General features: G+C 42.5%; 1 protein-coding gene across 2 annotated transcripts in view; it reads left to right on the top strand.

Annotated features, from left to right (window-relative positions):
• The window catches only part of LOC124594950 (leukocyte elastase inhibitor-like), a 57044-nt gene extending 39985 nt beyond the window's left edge, over positions 1-17059 (top strand). For both annotated transcript variants that reach the window (XM_047133460.1, XM_047133458.1), the window contains exons 4-5: positions 2392-2669; positions 15752-17059. In XM_047133460.1, the coding sequence (XP_046989416.1) occupies positions 2392-2669; positions 15752-15989 (516 nt within the window). In that variant the 3' untranslated portion in view covers positions 15990-17059. The remainder of the gene's footprint in view (positions 1-2391; positions 2670-15751) is intronic.
• The last annotated feature ends 540 nt before the right edge of the window (positions 17060-17599 follow it).

The following is a 17599-nucleotide window of genomic DNA, read 5'->3' on the forward strand; positions in this document are numbered from 1 at the left end:
CAAAATCGCTAAGACTGTTGCCTACAGAACTACTTAGACTAACCGAAGTCATTCGAGTTGTTTTCAATATATTTGTCATCAGTCTTTTACCTGGTTCGAGGCGACCCGACAAGAATTCTTCCCTTCTACCCATCTCTTCATCTTAAAGTAGCACTTGCAACCTACGTCCTCAATTAAATGTTGGCTCTAAACGGGCACTCTTAAAAATTTCTTTCTCAAATTAAGATCGATGTTCAATACTATTAGACTTACTTTTGCCAGGAGCGCCTTGTCTGCCAGTGATGGTCTGATTTTTATGTCCCCGTCACTTCGTGCGTCGTCAGATATTTTGCTCCAATGGTAGCAGAATTCTTTAACCTAGGTTAATCCGTGGTCTCCTACCCTGATGTTACTTCTGACGCTGATCTGATCTCATTACTGCAGATACTTAGTCAGTACACTTTGCGACCGTTGTGCTGGAGTACTTTCATGATGAAAGAACCAGATATCAAATCCAGTCTCTTGATGGATAGAAGAGCTTCAATACCTTAAGACGACCATTATGGATCTTTAATTTAGCGTTTTGTATTTCCTGGTATGTCAGCCTCAATTTATAAAAAAAAATCCCATATTTTGAAAACAATGTTTTCTTTAGCTAGTTTTCTTACTGCAACATGGCGTGCGTAAGTAGCGAGTTTACGTTAGCAGAGAGCAATCTGAAATTAGCCTCCAGAAACTACGTGAATCGTCTAAATATTGCGGAATGATTATCGTAGTTTTGGTATACTGTCGTCGAAGTCAGTGACAAATGTTTTGACATGCGTTTCTGTTCAGTTTTCTTCATAGCGGTTTCTCAACAGGAGTGGATAAGCTGATATTTTCGTTGTAATATAGGCGTAATTAACAGATTGACTGTCCTACGTGAACAGCGCTTCGCAGATTTACTGTGAACTAACTGAAAAGTGCTCTTAACCCTTTCGTGAGCCGTGGGAAACCTGCTCTCCACTACAATGAACTCGCTCCTAGTCCCGTGGGATTCACAGTTGCCACCTCTGTACGGTGCTACCACCTAGTGAACAGTATAGGGTACTACTTCCAATCGGAAGTTCCCGCCGTTTTTGCTGTACCTTCGCGCAGAGGCATTGTATAGCTGAGTGTTGCTCTGTAGAGGAGCCTATCAGTGCTGTTTGCGTGACATTTTGTGATTGTTTTTTTTCCTCAAAGCTATAGTATAAAGTACATACTTTTGATTTACCCAAATTTATGGAGGAAAACATAAAATTGGAACGAGGAGAATTCCAGTTTGAAGCAAAAGGAGCCATTTCTGCAGTAACATGGACGGATAACCGTCGAGTCACTTCCCTGTCCTCAATTCATGACCCATGAGAAACAGCCAAAGTGAAAAGGAAAAACAAGGATGGTACTAGTACAGAGATTTCTTGCCCTGAATTTGTGGCAGAATACAACAAAATAATGGGTGGTGTCGTTTAGTTTGATCAATTACGAGAAAGGTATGCTATTCGCGTATGTTCTGTAAAATGGTGGCACAGAATATTTTATTACCTGGTGGACGTTGCTGCAGTGAACAGTTTTATCCTGTGGAAAATAAGGAAAAGAGAAAGTGGACAGCATGATCAGCTCACATATAGGATCCATCTAGCCAGACAACTGATCGCTGGCTTCTCATCCCAAGAAAGGCGTGGACAAAAACCTGTCTTTCTGGCAAAAAGGGGTAAAGTACCTGAAGATTTTCGTCATGTGTCTGTAGGGGAGCATCAACCCATTTAGGGGAAACCTACTGGACGTGCCGTCATTGTAGTACCAAAGCTGCGGAAAAGAGCACTCGCTGTGTTTGTACATATTGTCAAATACCACTTTGCATAGACCCATGTTTCAGAAAATTTCATGGCAAGTAATTTGAACAATCATTGTAATAAGAGAAGTAAATTTATCAAATAAATATGACGTATATTGAAAAAGTTGTTTTTGTCATTTAACTCCAAGGAAGGGCAGTGTGAAGAATACTTCCCACCTTGTTGTGTGACCTCACTTTCACAGTTGGAGCAAATCTGATATTCTGTACGATAAATATACCTATCTGTTAACTACTATCTACTCCCCATTCACTAAAAAAACTGCTCAATAATTTTGCCCACGAAAGGGTTAAACCACTCATTGAGAACTAGCTTAAGAAATGTTGTAAATACATTTTCAGGAAATGTTATAGTTACGCCTTCTCTGCTTCACCCCCCTTAAAATGCCTGATGACTACAAGCTTTCTTTTGCGTCTGTGTGACCACTGTGAGCAGCTCGTCTGAAGTTAGCTCCAGACGGCCTCGGACGAGCGTACCGGCGCGTGCGGCTGCGTCACGGCGAGCGCAGTCCCTCGTGACCGTGACCTTTGTCCCGCAGGTGCTGGGTCTGCCGTACAAGGACGAGGACTTCGCGCTGTTCCTGGTGCTCCCCGACAAGCCTGGTGTGTCCGGCCTCTCGCGGCTGGAGCAACAGCTGTCTCCAGCGGCGCTGATCCAGCTGCTGGACTCGGCAGACTGGAGCGAACTGCCCTTCTACGTCCCTCGCATGAAACTCGAAGCTTCCTTCAACCTCAACGACGCCCTTGTCGCCGCCGGAGTCACGGACATGTTCGACGCTTCCAAAGCAGATCTGTCTGGCATCCTCAGCCCCAATAGGTGAGCAAAGACCCATTTTCCAACTGTGTTGGCATTGCTCATTTCTGTGTACGAAATATGAAACCATCTCTGTATACGTCCAACACCAAACTGCCACAATCTGTTGTATACTACCTGTTCATTACCTCCACTATTAAGTCTGCTGTCTTTCGTGGTTATTAAGATAGAACGTAAAAATCTTCAAGGGTGTTACGGTGCGCCATGCCCCTTTCAATTTTGTCTTGCATAATTAACGCTCAGAACTCTCTACTGGGCCTTTTTCAGATTCTTCTAGAGCCTAAACACTGAACAATGTTGAGCTAACCAGTAGCACCAGAAGATCAGTGCAGGTAGGTCGAAACGCTGAATATGGAAGAAGAAATTGAACACGATGCAGCCTAACACCCTAGAAGATTTAACCATCTGCATTCCCTTCTATCCTGTATCGCATCTCTCTCATTGATTAATTATCAAATGAAGAGGACAAATATGGCTCGGCACATTTTCTGCCAACCTCTCACTTCCTGTGAACCCAAATACTATACACACATCGTACTTCGTAAAAATTTCGTGTCTTTGTATATAGTCATAATTGTTAAGGGCGTGGTCCATATCTTTCGTTGGTTCTCTCGTAAATATCATTGTAAGCTCTTGCTCGGACTTGAAAAGCTGTAATTTTGACAGTGCACTTGGGTATTGTGCGTCCTCATACATCTACGGGATCTTTTAAAGACAGTTCAAGCTCTTAATGTGTCTTGTAATAAACTGTTGATAAAATACCTGAATGCGCTGAATTGGTTAATTCGAGCACATCATTTGTATTGAGAGATAAAGAGCAAGACTTGCGGGTCATACAGACTGGTTGCAAGTATATTTATTACCAGATGTTCCTCTGCATGATGAATGTAGGAGACCTTTGCTATAACATTTTTAGAATTTCCAAACACTGTGACTAAAACTGGACTAGTCTACATCTACACGATTACTCCGCAGTTCGCACTTACATTCCTGCCAGAAGGTTCATCGATCCACTTTAACACTACTTCCCTACCTTACCACTTTCGAACAGAGTACAGGATAAAAGAACACTTCAATACTGCTTTTATTTCCGCCAATGATCACAAAACGTTTGGTCCCCAGACTACAGGTATCGGTCAACAATGACCATCTTCAGGTCTGTTTTATACGTTGTACTAATAGAATAAACCCGTAGTGGCATCGTCACCAAATACACACAAAATCAGCTTATTATCGTCGCACGGATTTAAAATATGGTGTGAAGCAGGTCACAGTTCAGGCAGTCATGTGCCTACTGTTAAGAGTAACAGCGATGGAGACAGTACGGCAGCTAGAACTGTAACCTAGTTTACACCATATATTCCACGATAAGAAGCTGATTTTGTGTATATATTGTGCCGATGCTGCTATAGCTTTATTATATTATTATATATATATATATATATATATATATATATATATATATATATATATATATATATATATATATAATCTCTAACCCTATCGCTGGCCGAAAACGGTACTCTAAGGACCAAAAGTTTTGTGATCATTGGCAGAAATAAAAGGAATTCATTATACACGTCCTGGACCACGTTTCAATCCACGACCATGTCACGACTTATGGAATTTAAATTTTTCCACGAGAGCTCTGATGACTCTTACTTCATTGCGGCGATCATTTGTCTGTACGTAGGTTGGAGTCGGCAGAATATTTCCACATTCGGAGGAGAAATTTCGTGAAAACATCCTGTTGCGACGAAAAATGCGTTTGCTTTAATGGCTGCCACCCAACTCACGTCTAACATCCGTTTCCGCGACAATACGAAAAGAGGTGTCCTCCTTCGAACATTTTTTTTATGTCGTCATTCAATTCTGTCTGGTAAGGATGCAATAACACACGGTAACACCCTGACAGTGGTCTTTTGAACATGTGATATTCTTAGAAGAGGGTAAATGATATCTGCAAACAATGTGAGGGCTGCTCAGATTGTCTCCTAAGTCGTGTGTGTCGATCAGGTGCACTGGAGGTCATTTAACACTTTCTTGGAGAACACCGGATATCACTTAGTTTCCCTGCATGACCTTCCGCCAGTTACTAAGAACTGTGATCTTTCTGAGACGAAATCGTGAATCTACTCGCATAACCCGAGACAATACTCCATAGGCACGCAATTTCTTTGTACCCTGCCTCTGAGGTACGGTATCAAATGCCTTATGGAAACCTAGAAATATGGGATTAATTTGACAGCCCCCTGTCGATAGCTCTCATTAATTCCGGAGAGTAAAGAGCTAGTTGTGTTTCACAAGAACGACCTTTTCTGAATCCTCGCTGTATGTCAATACATAGTTTCCTTAGAGGTGATTAATAATGTTGGAACAAAACATACGTTCCAAAATCCTACTGCAAACCAATGACGTCATTGACAAGTCTGAAATTAAATGGATTACTCCTGTTTCTTCTCTTGAGCATTGGTGTGATCTGTGCAGTTTAGGTACGGGTCTTTTGTTGAGTGAGCACACGTAAGGTGAATAGCTTATCAACAGCCCACCCTCATTATAAAAATAAACATATAATTCCTTCACTTGTGTTATTACATATCCATACTGCTAAATAAGTAGCTATTAACTTACGTATCAGTTACTCAGGAACATAACTGGTAGCCGGCCGAAGTGGCCGTGCGGTTAAACGCGCTGCAGTCTGGAACCGCAAGACCGCTACGGTCGCAGGTTCGAATCCTGCCTCGGGCATGGATGTTTGTGATGTCCTTAGGTTAGTTAGGTTTAACTAGTTCTAAGTTCTAGGGGACTAATGACCTCAGCACTTGAGTCCCATAGTGCTCAGAGCCATTTGAACCATAACTGGTACACATTCTGGCCCATGAGACTCGGTTTTATTAAGTGCTCTAGTTGCTTTGCTACACCCAAGATATCTAATCCCAAGTCATCTACGTTTGCAGCTGTTCTTACATCGAATTCAGGAACATTTTCTTCGTCTTCCTAGATGAAAGCATTTCGGAAAACCGTATTTAGTAACCCCGCTTTTGTGGCACTGTACCATTGCTATCGCACAGTGAAGTTTTTAGAGTCAATTTGTAAAAACATCAAAATTCTGATTAGAACACTGGACTATACAGTAGGAAGAATATTAAAATCCCTACACAGCTATTATAATTTCTATTTTATCTGGAATCTCCAAATCACGCTAATAATGGGATCATTCATTTCACAAGGTTATGGCAGATTCCTTCCACACACGGCTCTGAAATCGTAGGTCAGTGCCTACTTGAAGTAACACCGTGGGGCTTTATTTGGTAAAGTGCGTGCAATATTACTGCTCCCAACTGCACAGACGAAGGGTTAGGGGAGGCTATAACGGTATTGGTGGGGTTCCCTTGCGGACGGGACAGAGCGGCGGGAAGGTGTAGCTCTACAGGAAAAGCCCCACACAAACGCCTATCACACAGAACGTGTAATGTACAGTTAGAGTGTCTGCAAGCAACAGTTTTGGAGGGGTTACGTCAGCGCGACCAATAATTCGACAGGTCAACCGCTTATTATCAACACAATGGGTTCAGGATTACGCTGAAATTCAAACAATTGGAACAACCTCCTTTCGTTTGTCTTGTTCATCATTTTTCCTTTCTTGTTTTTGCCTGTCGAAATTAGCTTATTTCCCAAAATCACAGCGAAGTTTACACACTTTTACTTCACTGACATGATAATGCAGCTGCAATTGCAACAGAATCCTGAAACGGTCTATTGGTGATAAATTGCGGACATGTAAGGTGAATAGCTTATGAAAAGCTCACACTCATTATAAAAATAAACATATGATTCCTACACTTGTGTTATTACATATCCATACTAATACTCATTTCTTCAGCAATGGTAGCACTTGACACACACTATTTCACTGAAAAAATATGTAGTCACTCGTACTGTATATCGCAATAAAGTTTTGCATTTAGCTACAAGGCAAAATACCCTCCGCTTTGCATTATAACATTTGCCAAAAATTCATTTCGATATCTCAGAACCATGAGATACTGGAGCTGTTACGAATACTTCACTTGCACTATACCAGTTGCATGCACGATCGGACGTCAGTACACTACATACAATAGATTTTCTCGAAACTCGCGATCGATAGAGATCCTGTCTCCACTTCAAACAAACATTCCATTTGTTAGCGCCATTTTGTACGCAGCATTATATGGTTTAATATGCACCAAATGGAAATTCATAGCTACCCCGGTTTTTCGTGGCAAAGTATCCGAATTTCGCACAGTATATACTTAAAATAGAAATATCGCCATAACTATGGCCATTAGCGAAATGGCAGACAGTTCGTCATAAAAGTAACGAATGAGGCTGCGAGATGCGTGATTTTTAACAGAATAGTTTCTTGCAGTGCAGCCAGCGTGTGAACCACTCCTTCCCGCAGTATACCGAGGAAGACAGAGTAAGATGATAGCAACCTGAAGGAACGACTGTCTGTCGTCATGAACCCTGAGCTCTACCTATTCTGTATGCGTAAAGGTCGTAAGAATAAATTACTAAAACTTTGATTTTTATTCACTTATTTGTCTCAAACTGCCGTACTTACATTCAGATATGCAACTTTTTAGATTAGATTTATTTATCTTGACAAGTTCTGCAATGTAGATTTAACATGCACTGCACCAAAACGATTTTAAGGTTCCGATGACTGAGTGCACCACTTAAGCTGAGTGGATTTAATGTACTCCATTGAAGGAAATGTTCCTTTGCAAATATATATGGACCTGAAAAAGGTTTTAACAGTAAAGTCTGAGCTTTAGGTAGCTATCTCATGGCGTGACTTCCAAAATTACTCATATCAGGAGAGGTTGTTACCTTAGTCTGAATGTAAGCATTTTTTTATAACATTGGGGGTTTTCATCAAATTGTTTGCATAGCAGTACTTTATCTACCACCTGTCACTGAAAATGAACTTTCCAGTATTCTCTCTTTTCTTAAGAACTGTAGTAACAAAAGTCACAGTAATAACCATGATCAAAACCAGAATAACAGCTGTAGTAATAATCAAATGGCAACTTGAAAAACAACGCAACATTAATCAGATGAACGAAACACAGGGATCAGGCTGACCAGAGAAGCAGTGAGGTCTCTGCAATATCAGACAGTGAGTGAAGGTGGTATAACCTATGATTTGATGTAGTAGTCGAAGAGACGCCACCGTAATAGATTGCCGATAAAAAAAGTGAATCAAAGGCTACAGCAAAGCCGTGATACTGCCTGAGTTGGAGGAATCGCTCGCTTGAGGGGGATGGCTACTGTATCGTCCATACCGTTCGGTTCCGTCATTTTCGGTTTGGTAGCCGAACTTGCTATTCTGTAGCCTGCTGGGGCCTGTTGCCTCTCGGTCTGCCTGCCGCTTTTTCGTCTACTGTACCGAGAAGTGATGAGGTGCCGGTAGGGTCCTTCGTTCATTTCGGTGTGCTGTAATTGCAGTGACGATTTGTTACTAAAAAGATTGAGTGATTCTCTGTTTTGGATGTAGTGATTGTTTTATTGAAGAATCACTGGAACCCATCCAAGTAGAACGTGAGTTCATAAACATTATGTATGAATTTCAGCCGAGAATCGTGGAAGTGGACATGGTGAGCATGGCAATGTTAAGGAGAAGGCAAGAGCAACGAAGGTGGGCGAGGCAGCTAGAGGAAATGCGGCGCCAAGCAATTTGCAAACATAATCTGTGGCGTGATACAAACCCTTCTGAAGTGCCTGAGAGTAATTTTGTGGCAAGGTACTGACTCAGCAGGAAGGCAGCCTGTTATGTGGTTCAGGAAATGCAGTAGCACATTGGAGCTGATCACAGAACTGCAACCATCCCTTTGCAGGTGAAGGTATATTTATTTAGCAAATCCTGAAAGGGTCAACAGAAGCGTCCGATCTTACCCGTCGGCTTTGACCCGTGACGTAAGCGTGTTGTGGTGTGTGACGTCATTACGGCGCGGAGTTTGATTTGCGATTGTGGCGTGTTTGTAGATGTCTTGTTTTTGTTTGTCGTGCTCTCTGGTGGTGTGTTCATGGTTTTCGTTTGTTTCGTTTGTTTCGTGTGGTGGGGTCAGTTTTCTGTTGCTCAGGTGTTGGATTTGAAGCGGAATTTCTATTAGTGAGTTAATGGTTAATTTAATGCTCATTGCTGTACGTCGGGTGAGTTTGTTATTGAGTGTATTTGGTTGTGGTTTTTTGTTCAGGAATGGATATGAAAGACCGCCTTAACAGTGTTCGGTTGAGGGCGATGATGGGGGAGACAGCTTTAGAGCTGATTAAATTTCTTCAGCTATTTGGCTTAATTGCCGAGGTCGTGAAGTGCGGTGTGTGCGGTGAACCTATGAAATTGGTTAAAGTTCCGGACTCTCGGACCAGGGACGGATACATGTGGTGTTGCCGGAAAGATGGCGTATGGCGTTCTGTAAGGCGTGGTACCTGGTTCGAGAAGTCTAGATTGGCCATGCGTGAGATTGTGCTTATTACGTATTATTTTTGTTATAGTTGCGGGCAGAGTTTTTGCGCGTTTGAGACTGGTGTGAGTGAGAGGACTGTTTTAGACTGGTATTCCTTTTGTCGTGAGGTGTGTTCCGAATTTATTAAGTACAGGGGTAAGTTGGGTGGGCATGGGGTGCTTGTGGAGGTGGATGAGTCGCAGTTTGGTAAAAGGAAGTATGGGAGGGGGAAGTCTGTGGCTGGTCTTTGGGTGTGGGGGGCTGTTGTTCAGGGGGGTGGGGGTACTGAATGTGTTTTTAGGGTTGTGGAGGGGAGGTCGAAGCCTGAATTAGTGGGGTTAATTGAGGAGTATGTAGAGCCGGGGTCCACAGTAGTTTCAGATGCGTTTTCTTCATATAGGGGGTTGGGTGAGAGGGGATTTAATCATTTAGTAGTGAACCACAGTCTAGAGTTTAAGAATTATGATACTGGGGCTTGCACTAACACAATTGAGGGGATGTGGGGAGCGGTTAAGTCAGTTCTTGGGAGGGGGAAGAGGCGCTCTTCCAACCTTCAGTCTCATTTAGATGAGTACTGTTGGCGGAAGAGTGTCCCAGAGGGCTATTGCAATCTTCGGGTTTTTTTAAGGGCTGTGGGTAAAATGTATAGACCGAAAGTGGTTAGTTAGGGTGGGCTGGGTAGGTGGGTGGGTGGTTTATTTTGTTGTATAGTGTTTGTGTGTTGTATTTTGGAGTTGTGGGGGAGGGGGTTGACGTTTGGGTGGGTTGGGTTTTTATTTTAGTTCAGTATTTTTTCGTTGGTGTGTGTGTGTGTGTGTGTGTTTTTGTATGTGTGTGTGTGTGTGTGTGTGTGTGTGTGTGTGTGTGTGTGTGTGTGTGTGTGTGTGCATTTGTGTGTGATTGTGGTGGCCAATCTAGTTTGTGGAGCTGGAACTTTTTTGAGGTAAGTTCCGTTTTTTTTTGGTTATTTATGTATGTTTTGTGTATTGGGTATAGGTTGGAAACATCCGATCTCACGCGTCGGCTTTGACCCGTGACGTAAGGGACCTACACATTGATCTGTAGCGTAGCCCTGAATACGAGGTTAGGTTGGGAGTTTTTTTTTGGAATGCGGCCGCGGCAGCGGCCGCCTATGATTCGAAAATATTGATTTGACACTAATGAACATGTATACGTAATATGAAGCAATTTGATGAACATATTGATCTGTAGCGTAGCCCACTTGAGGTTAGGTTGGGAGTTTTTTTTTTGGAATGCGGCCGCGGCAGCGGCCGCCTATGATTCGAAAATATTGATTTGACACTAATGAACATGTATACGTAATATGAAGCAATTTGATGAACATATTGATCTGTAGCGTAGCCCACTTGAGGTTAGGTTGGGAGTTTTTTTTTTGGAATGCGGCCGCGGCAGCGGCCGCCTATGATTCGAAAATATTGATTTGACACTAATGAAGCCTGTGGGGGGATGGGGGGGCACTGCAGACTCCCCCCACCGCATAACGACACATGATGATCAAATTTTGAAAAAAAATGAAAAATTTTTTCCGTACCTGCTAAACTGCATAAGTGCCGATGTATGTAGGTGTAAGGGAAGCTTTCGTTTCTTAGTCTTCTATTGGGGGATGTGATCGGTAGGTTCTGTTGAGCTATATAGGTTAAGGGAAGTGTCCGATTATGGATAGGAATGTGTTTTTTGGTATTTGGTCAGTTTTGTGATGTTGATTTATTTCGTTGTTTTGCGTGGTTTTGAATGGCGGTCGGTGGCTACATTTCTGTATATTTAGTTTCTCCGCACCCAAAAACCCCTAATTTCCCACGCTTGTCCCGTTACAGTCATTAGGCTTTTTGTGAAACTTGTGTATTTCAGTGTTTACAATACGTATGCGATGTTTTTATATCCGCCATATTGGAATTGTTTATAGTCGTTTCCGCGGTATTTGTGACGTCATGGGTCAAAGCCGACGGGTAAGATCGGACGCTTCTGTATTTCCTCCTGAAATGACTAATTAAGTTGAACCTCGTCTAATTTTTAAGTTATTCTGAGGAAGGCCTTACTGGCTCATACCAGTCGATAATAAAGCACCTCACTGCATCCCTGAAGAAAACTGTCTATTGACACACTCAACATGGGGTTTAGAAAACATCGTTCCTGTGAAACACAACTATCTCTTTATTAACATGAAGTGTTGAGTGCTATTGCAAAAGATTTCAGATCGATTCCGTACTTCTGGATTTCCTGAAGGCTTTTGACAATGCACCACACAAGCGGCTTGTAGTGAAATTGCGTGCTTATGGAATATCGTCTCTGTTATGTGACTGGATTTGTGATTTCCTGTCGGAGAGGTCACGGTTCGTAGTAACAGACGGAAAGAAGTCGAGTAAAACAAAAGTGATTTCTGGTGTTCCCCAAGGTAGTGTTACAGGCCCTTTGCTGTTCCTTATCTATATAAACGATTTGGGAGACAATCTGAGCAGCCGTCTTCGGTTGTTTGCAGATGATGCTGTCGTTTATCGATTAATAAAGTCATCAGAAGATCAAAACAAACTGCAAAAAGATTTAGAAAAAGATGTGAATGGTGCGAAAAGTGGCAGTTGACCTTAAATAACGAAAAGTGAGGTCAGCCACATGAGTGCTAAAAAGAACACGTTAAAATTCGTTTACACGATAAATCGAACTAATCTAAAAACCTTAAATTCAACTAAATACCTAGGTATTAAAATTACGAACAACTTAAATTGGTATGAACACACAGAAAATGTTGTGGGGAAACCAACCAAAGACGGCGTTTTATTGGCAGGACACTTGGAAAATGTAACAGACCTACTAAGTAGACTGCCTACGCTATGATTGTCAGTCATCTGTTAGAATACTGCTGCGCGGTGTGGGATCCTTACCAGATAGGACTGACGGAGTACATCGAAAAACTTCAATGAAAGGCAGCACGTTTTGTATTATCGCGAAATATGGGAGAGTGTGTCACAGAAATGATAGTGGATTTGGGCTGGAAATCGTTAAAAGAAAGGCGCTTTTCGTTGGGAAGGAATCTTCTCACGAAATTGCAATCACCAACTTTCTCCTCCGAATGCGAAATGTTTTTGTTGACACCGACCTACATACGGAGGAACGATCACCACGATAAAATAAGGGAGATCAGAGCTCGTACGGAAAGATACAGATGTTCATTCTTTCCTCGCGCTATACAAGATCGGAATAATAGAGAATTTTGAAAGTGGTTCAACGAACCCTCTGCCAGGCACTTAAATATGATTTGCAGAGTATCCATGTAGATGTAGATGTTTGAAATATACGTAGAACTTGTAATCAACACACACAGAATGGCAATAAGTGGAGCCATATCACTGTCATGTCAAGGCAATAACCTTCTCATTTTCTTCCACCATTTCCACTTTTATCTTATATGACCTACACTACTCAGTGTAAACACACTTTTGGGAAACAATAATGGGAACAGCGTGTCGTAGTATTCGGCTGGTTACTTCGGTTGTAGGGCGCGGTGCGCACTATGGTGCACCATTCGGGTACCCAGTTGTCGGGTGAGCATGCAAGCAGTTCGGTAACTTGTCTTAGACTGGCTGCAGCGTGGAGAGATGCCGACACGGCAGGGGCCCGCCTCAGTACCGACTCGCTACCGAACAGCTTACAGAATTGGACTGGGGCTCGGTTGCAGTAACTCAAATGCTCTGTAGCCTCAAATATAGAACTGACCAGCAGAGCGACTGAACGTCACTGAGTAGGGCCGCCAGGCTGGATTAGACATTCGAAGCGCGGCTCAGTAAGCGACTGGAGGCTGAGGCGGCGCCCCTTCGGAACAAAGGAGGTGGAATCGCTCAGCACTAAGAATGACCATGCGTTTCTGCACAAAGTTATCTAGAACGTTGGATGTGAGGTCCGCAAGTTAAGCAAAACACCGTTTCTTCTCAGTACCCAAACACGTTTCGGCACAACTGTGCCATCATCAGTGAGTTTTCGTTTTAATTTATTCTGCAATATCAACATTTTTGTTAAATGATTATAAAATTATGTAGATGTTTAGTTCAAACAATAGTTTCCTTTTGTAAATACCTTTTACGATTGGTATGCATGAACTTTCCCGATCACTTGAGTGTTAATTACTACAGGTAGCTTGTCATCTGCAACCAAACAATGTTGATGAGACAGTTTTTTGCTGGGAGTTAACCTATTTTCTAGAATGTAATTTAATTTGTCGCGATGTTTTCGTGCCTTTATTCGTTTTTACTTGCCACACGAAAACGTAAGTAAAACGAATATAGGTGCGAAAACATCGCGATAAACTAAATTATATTCTAGAAAATAGGTTAACTCAAAGATAAAACTGTCTCATAAACATGGTTTGGTTGCAGATGACAAGCTTAAATAGTAATTAACACCCAAGTGATCGGGAAAATTCATGCACACCAAACGTAAAAGGTATTTACAAAAAGAAACTATTGAACTAAACATCCACATAATTTTATGATCATTTAACAAAAATGTTCACATTACAGAATAGATAAAAACTAAAACCCACTGATGGCACAGCGGTGCGGAAACTTGTTTGGGTACTGAGAAGAAACGTCGTTTTGCGTAAGTGGCGGACCTCACATCCAAAAATTTTAATTGCAAACACGGCCAACACCAGGAGTTGCAAATCAAAATGATTAATATCAGCTAGAGCGACTCATTTTCCACTTGCGTGTCACTTGTTAGCTTCCTCTTCTCTGCCTACCGGTTTCAACGTTCCTTCTCAAGAGCTCAGATGGAAACCCCGTTCTAAGCAAAGAAGGGAAAGCAGAAAGGTGGAAGTAGTATATAGAGGGTCTATACAAGGGAGACTTACTTAAGGACAATATTCTGGGAATGGAAGAGAATGTAGATGAAGACGAAATGGAAGATACAATACTGCATGAAGAGTCTGATACAGCACTGAAAGGCCTAAGTCGAAACAAGGCCCCGGGAGTAGACAACATTCCATTAGAACTACTGAAGGTCTTGGGAAAGCCAGTCCTGACAAAACATCTAGCATCTCGTGAGCAAGATGTAAGAGACAGGCGAAATACCCTCAGACATCAAGAAGAATATAACAATTCCAGTCCCAAAGAAAGCAGGTTTTGACAGATGTCAAAATTACCGAACTATCAGTTTAATAAGTCACGGCAGCAAAATACTAATGCGGATTCTTTACAGACAAATGGAAAAACTAGTAGAAGCCGACATCGGGGAAGATCAGTTTGGATTCCGTAGATATGTTGGAACACGTGAGGCAATACTGACCTTACGACTTACCTTAGAAGAAAGATCAATGAAAGGCAAACATACGTTTGTAGCATTTGTAGACTTAGAGAAAGGTTTTGAAACGTTAACTGGAATACTCTTTCAAATTCTAAAGGTGGCAGGGGTAAAATACAGGGAGCGAAAGGCTGTTTACAATTTGTAAGGAAACCAGATGGCAGTTACAAGAGTTGAGGGGGATGAAAGGGAAGCAGTGGTTGGGAAGGGAGAGAGACAGGGTTGTAGCCTCTCCCCGATGTTATTCACTCTGTATATTGAGCAAGCAGTGAAGGAAACAAAAGAAAAATTCGGAATAGGTATTAAAATCCATGGAGAAGAAATAAAAGCTTTGAGGTTCGCCGATGACATTGTAATTCTGTCCAAGACAGCAAAGGACTTGGAAAAGCAGCAGTTGAATGGAATGGACAGTGTCTTAAAAGGAGGATATAAGATGAACATCAACAAAAGCAAAACGAGGATAATGGAATGTAGTCGAATTAAGTCTGGTGATGCTGCGGGAATTAGGTTAGGAAATGAGACACATAAAGTAGTAAAAGAGTTTTGCTGTTTGGGGAGCAAAATAACTGATGATGGTCGAAGTAGAGAGGATATAAAATGCAGACCGGCAATGGCATGAAAAGCGTTTCTGAAGAAGAGAAATTTGTTGACATCCAGTATTGATTTGTCAAGAACTCGTTTCTGAAAGTATTTGTATGGAGTGTAGCCATGTATGGAAGTGAAACATGGACGATAAGTAGTTTGGACAAGAATAGAATGGAAGCTTTCGAAATGTGGTGCTACAGAAGAATGCTGAAGATTAGATGGGTAGATCACATAACTAATAAGGAGTTATTGAATAGAATTGGGGAGAAGAGGAGTTTGTGGCACAACTTGGCAAGATGAAGGGACCTGTTGGTAGGACATCTTCAGAGGCATCAAGGGATCACAAATTTAGCATTGGAGGGCAGTGTGGGGGGTAAAAATTATAGAGGGAGACCACGAGATGAATACACTAAGCAGATTCAGAAGGATATAGGTTGCAGTAGGTACTGGGAGATGAAGCAGCTTGCGCAGGATAGAGTAGCATGGAGAGCTGCATCCAACCAGTCTCAGGACTGAAGACAACAACAACAACATCCTCCTCCTTTCCCCTCGCTTGTCCCTTCTCATACTCCCTCTATTCCTTCCTCTTGTTAATTTGTCCCCATCGCATGCTTCCTCTCGCCTCGACTCCTCTGACCTGCTTGTGTCGCGTTACGGTAATGTGGCTGCCTCCTCCTCCACTGTGTAACCTTCTTGCAGGACGGTGCCCCTGTACGTGAGCGACGTGGTGCACCGCGTGGTGATGGACATCACCGAGTCCGGCACGGAGGCGGCGGCCGCGACGGTGGCGACGGCGTCGCGCTCCGGCAGCAGCTACAAGTTCGTCGTGGACCGGCCCTTCCTCTTCGTGCTGCAGCACCGGCGCTCCGGCGTGCCGCTCTTCTGGGGCAGCGTCGTGCGGCCCACTCCGCGCTACCCCCTCTCCGGCACCCTCTGAGGCAGCGGCGCGCCTCAGACAGACAGATCTAGGAGCGATAACCTGGCCTCGGGCGGGTCACTTAGATCCCCAGCCGCTTTCTCCGCGGCCGCCCCTCTGTTGACACGCGGCCTTCACCTAGCAACATGTACGTGAATGGTGCGAGGCCTCCGTCCTGTCAGATCTCTGCACTTCTCAGGAGCTGTCCGCCGTAATTTGGCTGCAGATAGCTAACTCAAAATTATACTGTCTAGCTGCGAAATAAGGCGAATAACTTGACGATATAAATCTCTATAGTGTTAAAGTTCCTAATTGCATCGGTGAACAAAATCCTGAATCTAACTACTATTTTGCTAGTAATCTAACCATTCTTTCCGCCTTGCAAGCATGTCACTCATCCCCTCCCCTTATCCCAGATGTCACATCCTATGACTACTTCTGCTAATAAGAACAGCGAGAAAAACAATTGACCGGGGAGTGCTACACGTTATCACTCCTCACAAAAATCTTCTATTTGAACAATCCTTTGACAGCTGAACTGTCACGTCACTCTTAATCTCCAGTACAAAACATGGCTCTTGCCACGGTAGTGACAGTACTTGAGTGTAGGTCACGCATACCTTCACGTTACGCTACTTTTTTTTTTTTTTTTTTCAATTTGAAGTGATGGAACTCTTCCATTTTCCACCTGTCCATTATCAGAAAGCAACCACTTCATGTGTTCCCTCATTATCATCGGAAGCTGAATAGTGTATTAATTTAAAAGAAATACTTACGCTCTGCAGTGGAAGGTACCTGTAATGTTACCATTAGATAAAAATTTATGCTAGAGTGACAATCATACAGGAGCCCAGCCATCCCTGTAGTCTGCATTAATCTTACCGATTGAGCTATCAAAGCACCGACCCACATCCCTACTCCATACTTTCGGCGTTTTCTGTCGCCAGCAACAAGTTTTACTCTGTCACTGTATTATCGCTTATTTGCAAAGTAGTTGTGAGCAGTGCTTTTGGTACTGCAAAGCCAAAGATTTAATGTATGAATAATTTTAATGGAGTGTAAATAAATACTGACACTTCAAAATATTTATTGACTCATAATAAAACTTAATGATAAATTCTTATTTTCATTGGAGAATACATAATTATATTAATAAAATCCCTTACTGCACTGAAAATAGTAACCCTTCAAACAACAGAAAGTACATCAAGACACCAATCAACAAAATAAAACGATTCTAAACCATGGAAGTGTTTCAAAAAGCGCACAAAGCCGCCGCTTCCAAATTTGGCACAAATTAGAGACCGAATGTGCATAACAAGACGACGCAAAGCACTTCAACATTTCCAAATGGTTGAGATCGCTATCGTGTAATAACCCATATTACACACACACACACACACACACACACACACACACACACACACACACACACACACACAATCATTTCAGCCTAATATGAACAGTTACATGTGATGTACACTGAAGAGCCAAAGAAACTGGTCCACCTACCTAATATTGTGTAGAGTCCACGTAAGCACGCAGAAGTGCCGCAACACGACGTGGCATGAACTCAGACTAATGTCTGAAGTAGTGTTGCAGGGAATTTACACCATGAATCCTGCAGGACA

Source organism: Schistocerca americana, chromosome 2 (assembly GCF_021461395.2).
Source record: "Schistocerca americana isolate TAMUIC-IGC-003095 chromosome 2, iqSchAmer2.1, whole genome shotgun sequence".
Taxonomy (NCBI): domain Eukaryota; kingdom Metazoa; phylum Arthropoda; class Insecta; order Orthoptera; family Acrididae; genus Schistocerca; species Schistocerca americana.